The sequence below is a fragment of the Chiloscyllium plagiosum genome, chromosome 10 (genome assembly GCF_004010195.1).
Source record: "Chiloscyllium plagiosum isolate BGI_BamShark_2017 chromosome 10, ASM401019v2, whole genome shotgun sequence".
In the NCBI taxonomy this organism is placed as follows: Eukaryota; Metazoa; Chordata; class Chondrichthyes; order Orectolobiformes; family Hemiscylliidae; genus Chiloscyllium; species Chiloscyllium plagiosum.
In genome coordinates, this window is record NC_057719.1 from 8,269,507 (window position 1) to 8,278,911 (window position 9,405).

Sequence of the window (9,405 nt, forward strand, 5' to 3'; positions counted from 1 at the left end):
TTGAATAACTTCATGAGTAGGAAAGGTTTGGAGGGATATGGGCCAATCGCAGGTAGGTGGGGCCAATTTAGTTTGGGAACATGTTCGGCATGGTCTGGTTGGACCGAAGGGTCTGTTTCCGTGCTGTATGACTCTATGACTGCTGAGTCCAGGTCTTTTTGACCAGCAGCGATGGAGGATAGCTACAATTGACTCTTCAGGAAAAGAAGATTAACGTCAAGGTGTAGTTAATTCCGTGAAAGCTCTTGGTTTGGGTTTCATTGGCGGTCAGACGAAATTGCAAAGGCCGTCGGGAACCAGAGTTGGTACATCTGTCTCCTTGGTGAGGGTGGGGGAATCCTCATGTATAGTCTCCACCCAACACTGTGTGCCATCATCAGGCTGTGAAATCACTAGCCCCTTCAGAGCTGACAGCTTATTTACAGCTAATGTCTTTGCTTAAAGTAACGCAGCAGGGAATAGGAGAGTACTCTAGCAATGTGCAGTGGGCTCCTTAATCCCTGGGAAAGTCACCATATGCCCATACTGCTTTTCCAGTTACCTTTGACTGAAATTCAACTCTGTGAGTGCCCCCTGCGGAGGACTAATGTAAGAACCTGCTCCTCCTCTGAAGTTTGCAATCCTCCACCAGCCACTCAGCCCTCCCTCACCCCTCCCCACCTCCTTCAGGGTGTAAGTTCTGTCTGATTGTCCATATACAGGGTTGCACTGCAGTGGCAATCACTCTCACTGCACGCAGAACCTCTCGGCCAGCAAAGGTGCCATAATATTCAGTCTGTGTGTGTGTGTGTGTGTAGCTCTCTCCAGACCCATCCCATCAGCACTGTAGGCTAATGGCCTGCTGGTTAGCACATGGGAGGCTGTGGGAGCTTGCTGTGCGTGAATTGGCTGATGGATGGTGCTCCTTGCCTTACAGCAGTGGGACACGCCGGTATGTGCCTCCATTTGGCCTTCAAGCCTTCGCCAATGTTGTTAGGGCTTTGCAGGCGCCATACAAATGCACGCCCTTCCTTTTTTCACTGATGAAACTTTGACCGTAAAGTTCCCGGAGCAGACTCAAAACAAAACTCAGACTGAACTCTCTCTCTCTCTCTCTCTGTGTGAGTATCTATTACTTCCACATTTTTCCAACAACAAACGACATTGAAGCTTCGGGTAATCCTGTTTTTTTTTGGAATACAATCTGCGTTCGGTTTTTTTTTGAAACACCAAGTTGACTCTTTTCCAAAGCGAGCAGCTCACGTGAAGATTTTTCCGGGAGATTAGCCGGGCTCTGTGTATATATGGACGGCACTCCAGCAGCTCCTACAGACTCTGGGACTCGTCTCAAGGGAGCAGCGTCTGCAAACTGGGGGAGAGAGAGAGAGGAGAGATAGAGAGGGGCAGGACAAATATATAGAGAGAGGGGGGGCAGGAGAGATGGAAATTTAGAGAGAGAGAGGCAGGAGCGATAGGAGAGAGAGCTGGAGAGTAACATTGGCCAAGCTGAAACAAGAGTTTTAAACGAGTGATGGAATAGTTTTCCCAGCATTTTGAAAAGTGTAAGAGCGTCCACCTGGGGGAGAAAAAGACAGCTACAGACCCCAGGGTCTCCTTTCTGCTCTCTCTCCCCCAATTCCCAGCACTAACCCCTCCTCCCCATAGAGGTAGAGGAGGGTGGTGGGAGGGGAAGGGGAAGGGGCAGGGATGGGTTTGCGCAGTGTTGACCTCCTCATCAAGCTGCAGATCCTGCCGGGTTTCTTCTCCAGCTGCCTGTTCCTGGCCGTGTACGATTCGGTGGTACTGCTGAAGCAGGCAGTGTCCCGCCTGAGCGGTCCAGCAGCTGGAGATGGAGTGCCCCGCATGCTGACGGTGGAGGGGATGCAGACGGTGTGGAGGAGCTTCCTGCTGGATGCCGCCAAGCCGGTGAGGCCGGGGGGCCAGGCCCCCAACCCCCGGGTGGTGAGGCTGGGCGAGCGGCAAGGTGAGGCGGAGCGGCTGCAGAGGGTGGGAGGCCTGGCGGAGTGCCGCCTGCTGGATTTTGCCAGCCCTGGGCGACCCTTGGTGGTCAACTTCGGCTCGGCCACCTGACCCCCCTTCGTGGCCAGCCTGCCAGCTTTCTGCCGCACGGCGGAGGAGTACCAGGCTGGCGCTGACTTCCTGCTGGTCTACATCGATGAAGCTCACCCCTCAGACGGCTGGGCTGCCACCTCGCCCTTCCAGCTGCCCCGTCATCGCACCCTGGCCGAGAGGTGTTCCGCCGCTAGCCTCCTCCTCCGGCACTTCCCGGTGCCCCCCCAGTGCCCGGTGGTAGCCGACTGCATGGACAACGAAAGCAACGTGGCGTACGGCGTCTCCTTCGAGAGGTTCTGCATCGTGCAGGACCAGAAGATTGTGTACTTGGGGGGCAAGGGGCCCTTCTTCTACAGCCTGGCAGGGGTCAGGGCATGGCTTGAGCAACACCGTCTGAAACAGGGGGCAAAGGTTGGCAGCGATGCCCCCCACGACCTCCCGGCTCCCATTCCAGCTGCTACCCACAGCCCTCAACTGGACGTATAACATCCTGGGAGTGATCTGAAGAAGAATCACTGAAGATATCCAACACCAATGAAGCCATTTCAGCCATTACCAGATGCCAACCATTCACCACCATGTCCTTCTCTCCTTAGATGCTGCTGAGCTTCTCTCCGCCTGATTCCGATGTCCGGCCAAAGCCACCGTGTTTTGCTTTGTTTCCCCTGTGCCTGGCAGTGCTTCCAGTCGCTCCTCTGCCCAGTTCAATGGGCAGACCTATCACTGCCAAGGGGCACCGAACACTGGGCCATAAATACCAACATATTCTGGCAGCTTTCGCAACCCGAGATTAAATTTTGTGTTTTACGAAAAGCATCAAGACAAGCAAGAGAACCTTACCCCCTCGCCCGCCTTCAGGTTACACAAAAGCCACGTTAAAAACCACCATGAGCGGTCTCTTTCCAAGTGATTAAAAAGACTGAATTGAACAAGAAAGTCTTTCTTCTGGACAGAGACTGTTTTGTTTAATTACCGTGGGACTGCTTTCAAAATATCCTCCAGGTTTTCCATGTTGATTTTATGTTTAGAAAGTAATTTATTTGTTTTAGTTGAATTCTGTAGCGCTCTCAAATGTTTGCAGGTCTAACTCAGTTCTTTTGCCATCGTTCTCTGTGCGTTTTCATCAGTGTGCAGAAAATTGCATGTTACATCAGCTTCGTCCTGTCTTATAGTTCAGAAGAGGAGTCCAGAAGGACTCGAAACATTTAACTTTGTCTGTCTGTCTGTCTCTCTCTCTCTCTCCACAGATGCTGCCAGACCTGTTGAGTTTCTCTCTGTGTTTGCTTTCGTTTTCCAGCACCTGTGGAATTCTGCCTCTCTGTTCTAAGTTATTGAGTTCCTGGGTCCACCTGCAGCAACCGATGAGGCCAGGCTGGGGAGGGAGTGCGTGTGCAGAATGAAGATAACTGACCAAAGAGTCCTGCACTCAGTCAGTATTCGGAAGAGGAAGCAGCACTGCCCACTCCCATTGTGGAAGAATGTGGAAGGAGTCTGACTGTCTGCCTTGGAATTATTTATATAGATAGATAGATAGATAGAATCAACTTGTGGTGCTATGCAGTGTGCACTTTTATCTGTGTTATAATAAAAGGTTTTGTAGCTGACTTGTTTCCGTGATGCTTTATTTAATTGTACAACAATAACTGAGGGACCCTGCCTCTGACCTGGAAGGTGGGCTCCAAAGATGTCCTCACCCATCCTGTCAGATTGGTTACATATATTTGTAATGGGTGTCTGGTTATGTTGCAGTGGTAGCTGACTTCTTTTGCATCTGTGTTTGGTTATTTAATTGAACAATGATTGAGGATCCCTTGTGGTGCTGTGGTAGTGTCCCTACCTCTGAGCCATAAGGCCCACATTCAAGTCCCACCTGGTCCAGAGGTGTGCATTAACATCTCTGAATAAGTACTTTAGGAAATATCTGTGTTAATAATTGTCCCAAAGCCACTCTGCAGTTAATGAATTACTTTCTAAACGCTTAGTCAGTGACACTGCCATGTGACAAAGAGCAAGATTTAGTTTTTGTTTCAAAGTGATATTGATTGGGAATAAATATTGGCTACTCAGCAAATGGGGGATGATCTCTCCTGCTTTCCTTTGAGACACGCCTCGGGCGAGCGTTGCTGCTCACCCACCTGTCGCTGCTTACTAGCTGAATAGGAAATAACCAACCCCCGAGCATAGGCTTTAGCTGTTTCCCAAAGAATGGATGGGCTACTGGCTGAGTCTGAGTTAATATCTAAAAAAGCCCTGAGCTCAGTAAAAAAGAATTCAATAAACTTGTTATCCTTAAGGATGAAGGGGTCCAGTCGCCAGTGCCTTGAGCCTACCACTGTATCCTTATTCTTAACCATTAAATACACTAGGGTGTGATCAGAAATAGCCATTATGCCAATTGTACATGACATCTCCGAGCTCAGATGTGCTGCGGGAGTCAGAAAAAGATCAATCCTGGTATGGCATTTATGTGGGTTCGAAAAGAACATGAAGTCCCTGCCAGTTGGGTGAAGGTGCCTCCAAACATCTACCAACCCCAATTCAGCACATGAATTCCTTAATCGTTTAGATCGCAAAGAAGATATCAGTGGGCCTTCAGGCAATCTGTCTCCCGTAGGGTCTATGAAACAATTGAAATCCTCTCCAATGATGATTTGTTGAGATACAAGGTTAACCAGTCTAGAAAGTGCGTCTGTCAAGAATTTAAGGGGGTGGGATGGGGGACAGGAAACATTTAAGATCCCGTATTCTTCCCCATGTATCAAAGCTTTAAGGATTACAAATCTCCTGTGTGTGTCTTTAATGCACTCTAAAAACTTAAATGAGAGATTCTTTCTAACTAGAATGGCCACCCCTCGAGTCCTCGTATTGAAAGATGAAAAATAAACCCAGTCATACCCATTCTGTTGCAGCTTCAAATGTTCTGCATCATCCAGTTGTGTTTCTTGTAATAAGGCAAGATCCATCCTCTCCCTTTTAAGGCTGGAGAATACCTTCTTCCTCTTGACAGGTGAATGACTCTTCTTAATATTCTAGGTGCACCATTAGCCATGACCTTCCATAGCACCACCTAGAGTCCAGAGAGGAAGAACCCAAACTGCAGATTGCTGAGCTTTAATGCAAAAGAATCTACAAAACCCAAAAACTACACAGACTAAAATAACTACAGCCAACAAATCTACAAAACTTACAAAATCTATGTACAGCAAAAACAGAAACACAAAAAATTGTCAAAGGCACTGATTGGAGGAACCATCCCGACCGCCCTCTCAAATCCTACCAACTCGGGTCATACCACATACACCAACCGCCGTCTCAACTCCGACCAACCCGGGTCGTGCCACATACACCAACCGCCGTCTCAACTCCGACCAACCCGGGTCATACCACATACACCAACCACCCTCTCAACTCCTACCAACTCGGGTCGTACCACATGCACCAACCACCCTCTCAACTCCTACCAACTCGGGTCATACCACATACACCAACCACCCAGTAGAGAAAAAAACAAACACCCAAAGCAAGGTTTGTAATATAAACAAGTAATCTAAAAATAACCATGTTACCCATCCCTTAACATAAGTTAAAAATTAAAGATAAATACTCTATCCATCCCGGACATCATTTCACGCAACTTATTACCAGAAAGGAGACTCCACCAAGTCCTTTTTAAAAAAGATTAAACGTGAACAGCTCTGTCCTATTCGGCCATTCAACTTAAGTCAATGTGACCACAAAGTTCTTCATTTTTTCTGGCGAGTCGAACAAATGGATGAATCCGTTATGATTAATCGGAAGCACTACTGGATATCTTAAAGAATACGGGATCCCATGCTCTCTCAATCTCCTCTTGACACCGTCGTAGGACTTCCTTCTCCGGACCACTGCCGCCAAGAAGTCTTGAAAAAACATGATCCTGGAGCTGCCACATACCAACGCCCTCAGGTCCCTCCCCTGGGTTTGAGAGGCTTCCATGACCTTCTGCTTGTCTTTATAATGATGGAACCTCACCAGGACAGGACGTGGGCACTGCTCCATGCCTGGCCTTCATGCCACGATCCGATGGGCTCTTTCAATTGTTATCCTTCCCTTCTCAACCTCCAAACCAAGGAACTCCAGGAACCACTTCTCAAAGAACTCCACCGGCCACTCACCTTCTGTCCTGTCCAGTATGCCAACAAAGCGCAGGTTCTTTCTCCTGCCCCTGTTTTCGGGATCGTTTACCAGATCCAACAGACCCTGGTCCTGTGTTTCCAGAGCTTCAATCCGGCTCTTGGAGGAGTCAGTCTATGCATCTTCCCCACCAGCCTGGCGCTTGAGCTCATCGGTCCTTTGTCTCAGGTCTTGCACAATAGCATATACAGAAGCCAGCTTCTCCCTGATTTTTCCTGGATCTGCCTCCCCAGGACCTCACGAGATCTGGCCAGCTCCTCAACGAGGGTCTGGTGAATAAGCGAGCCTGCTGCTTCAGACGACTGGGCCATGGCCCGGGCCCTGGATGGGCTTCCTCCTTTCGTCCCATTCTCCAGCTGCAAGGACAAAGGTAAGTCAATTTTTTTTCAAGTTTCTAGCTCTTTTCCTGTGTTTTTACTCGCAATAAAGTGTTTGGGATGGATCCTGGCTCTGTTGGGTCAGTGTTGCAGTGCAGAACCCAGCAAATGAGATCCTAACAGGACGCCGCCATCTTGGTTCGCCCCTTAAGTCCCTTTTAAACCATTCCCCTTTCACCTTAATCCTATGCCCTCGAGTTTCGGACTCTCCTACCCTGGGGAAATGACCTTGTCTGTTTACCCTATCCATGCCCCTCCTGGTTTTAATAAGGAGGAACAAGACAGAAGCAAATAAAGTGAATGAGAGTAAAATTAGAGACTTGATACTCAAAGAGCGGGAAAGGACAATTCGATGGAGAGAACGAGAGAGAGAGTCAAAGTTACTTGAAGGGAAAAGTCTATAGTGATATGGAGAAAATGATTCCCCAATGAGCCAGATGCCTCTTTTTCTGCTCAATATTCAACATGAGAAGCATAATGGAAAAGTAAGGAAACAGTTTTAGCATTTTAAATTATTAAATCCTTGCACTTTAATTGTGTTGGCATGGTGGCTCAGCAGTTGGCACTGCTGCCTCACAGTGCCAGGGACCTGGGTTCGATTCCAGCCTCGGGTCTCTGTCTCTGTGGAGTTTGCATGTTTTCCTTGTCTATGTGAGTTTCTTCCCACAGTCCAAACATGTGCAGGTTAGATGGATTGGCCGTGCTCAATTGCCCATAGTGTCCAGGGATGTGTAAGCTAAATGAATTATGGTCCTGATACGGTCTCCTCTACATTGGGGAGACAGAATGCCTACTTGCAGAGTGCTTCAGAGAACATCTCGGGGACACCTGCACCAACCGACCCCACCGCCCCGTGGTCAAACACTTCAACTCCCCATCCCACTCTGCCGAGGACATGCAGGTGCTGGGCCTCCACCACCGCCACTCCTTAACCACCCGACGCCTGGAGGAAGAATGCCTCATCTTCTGCCTCGGGATCCTCCAACTCCATGGCATCAATGTGGATTTCACCAGTTTCCTCATTTCCTCTTCCCCCACCTTATCCCAGTTCCAACCTTCCAGCCCAGCACCGCCCACATGACCTGGGTCACCTCTCAATTTTCCTTCCCACCTATCCAGTCCACCCTCCCCTTTGACAATCATCATTGTCCCCACCTCCATCTACCTGTCACATTCCCAGCTAACTTCCCCCCAACCGTGCCCCCTCCCATTTATCTCACCACCCTCTCGGCTCACAGCCTCATTCCTGATGAAAGGCTTTTGCCCGAAATGTCCATTCTCCTGTTCCTCGGATGCTGCCTGACCGGCTGTGCTTTTCCAGCATCACACTCTTCGACTTTCATTTCCAGCATCTGCATTCCTCACTTTTGCCAAGCTAAATAGAGTCATAGAGTCATAGAGATGTACATCATGGAAACAGACCTTTCGGTCCAACCCATCCATGTGGACAGATATCCCAACCCAATGTAGTCCCACCTGCCAGCACCCGGCCCATATCCCTCCAAATCTTAAATGTTGCAATTGTACCAGCCTCCACCACTTCATCTGGCAGCTCATTCCATACACGTACCTACCTCTGTGTGAAAAGGTTGCCTCTTAGGTGTCTTTTATATCTTTCCCCTCTCACCCTAAACCTATGCTCTCTAGTTCTGGACTCCCCCACCTCAGGGAAAAGACTTTGCCTATTTATCCTATCCATGCCCCTCATAATTTTGTAAACCTCAATAAGGTCACCCCTTAGCCTCTGATGCTCCAGGGAAAAATGGATCCGCCATGGGAAATGCAGGGTTAGGGGGATGGGGTGGGTCTGGGTGGGATCCTCTTCGGAGCGTCAGTGCAGGTTTTGTGGCCTGCTTCCACACTGTAGGGTTCTATGATAATTATACATAGGAGTAATGCACTTCAGTTACAATTGTTCGCTTTCTGGATCTTCACGGTAGCGTTTGGCATCAGGACCATGAATCAACTCCTTAAATAGCTCCATACGCTATGAAATAGCAGCTGTAATTACCATTCATGCCTATTGAGGGCATATACCCAGCAAATCCTTGACTCTCACTGGGAGATTGATGGCAAACTCCTTGGTTTTTCCAAGGCCCATGAAGAACGATGTGAATTGTCCAGCCATTTGTAAAGGTTCACCACTCGGGACTGTGTCCTTCCATTGTATGTCACCTTCCCTGTTGCTGTTCCAACCGTGGTAAGCTTATGTTTTGCCTGGAATCAGATTCAAGGAAGGATGTTCTTGGATGTGAATGACCAGCCGGTTGCCTGTTTCATGGGGCAGACTGGGGGCCAAGAGTATGATGGTGACCTCCTGTGATGGAGCTGTGTTTAACCTGGCCTGTCCCTTTAAGGTTGCTGACAGCAGCAGATAATTGGTTTCAAAAGCGACATCCTGGTAATTGTAACTGGCTTAAATTTCGAGCTCCAAGAGAAGGGGGTCTGTGAACAAATTAATTGGGTTTCTTTTTTCTCCCTAAGCTCCCTTTGGAACTGTACCAAGGTGTGACAGGCAGGATCTCTGGAGTGTGGTGGATACCTGTTAGACAGGAGGCAGAATGGCTCAAATAAAGAATGGTAAAGTATACGTAAGAAAAAGAGAGAGAGGAAAAAATTGGATGAAATGTGACACTACGGGATTCTGTGGCAATGTCCACTCTGAGAAAAAGAACAGGAAATGACATCACCATAGGAAATTACATCACCACAGGAAATGACATCACCAAGCCAACGAAACCAAAACATATAAATGGACAGCAGGAATCATCAGCAGTGCTTCGTCTGGAGGCTCACTGAAGAT

At 48.6% G+C, this 9,405-nt stretch overlaps 1 protein-coding gene across 1 annotated transcript; it reads left to right on the top strand.

The window, feature by feature from the left end:
• The first annotated feature begins 1,451 nt into the window (after positions 1-1,451).
• Positions 1,452-3,656, top strand: dio2 (iodothyronine deiodinase 2). Its single transcript, XM_043696986.1, has one exon. It carries the CDS (start codon positions 1,687-1,689, stop codon positions 2,536-2,538), a length of 852 nt encoding a protein of 283 aa, XP_043552921.1. The 5' UTR covers positions 1,452-1,686; the 3' UTR covers positions 2,539-3,656.
• Positions 3,657-9,405: the final 5,749 nt, after the last annotated feature.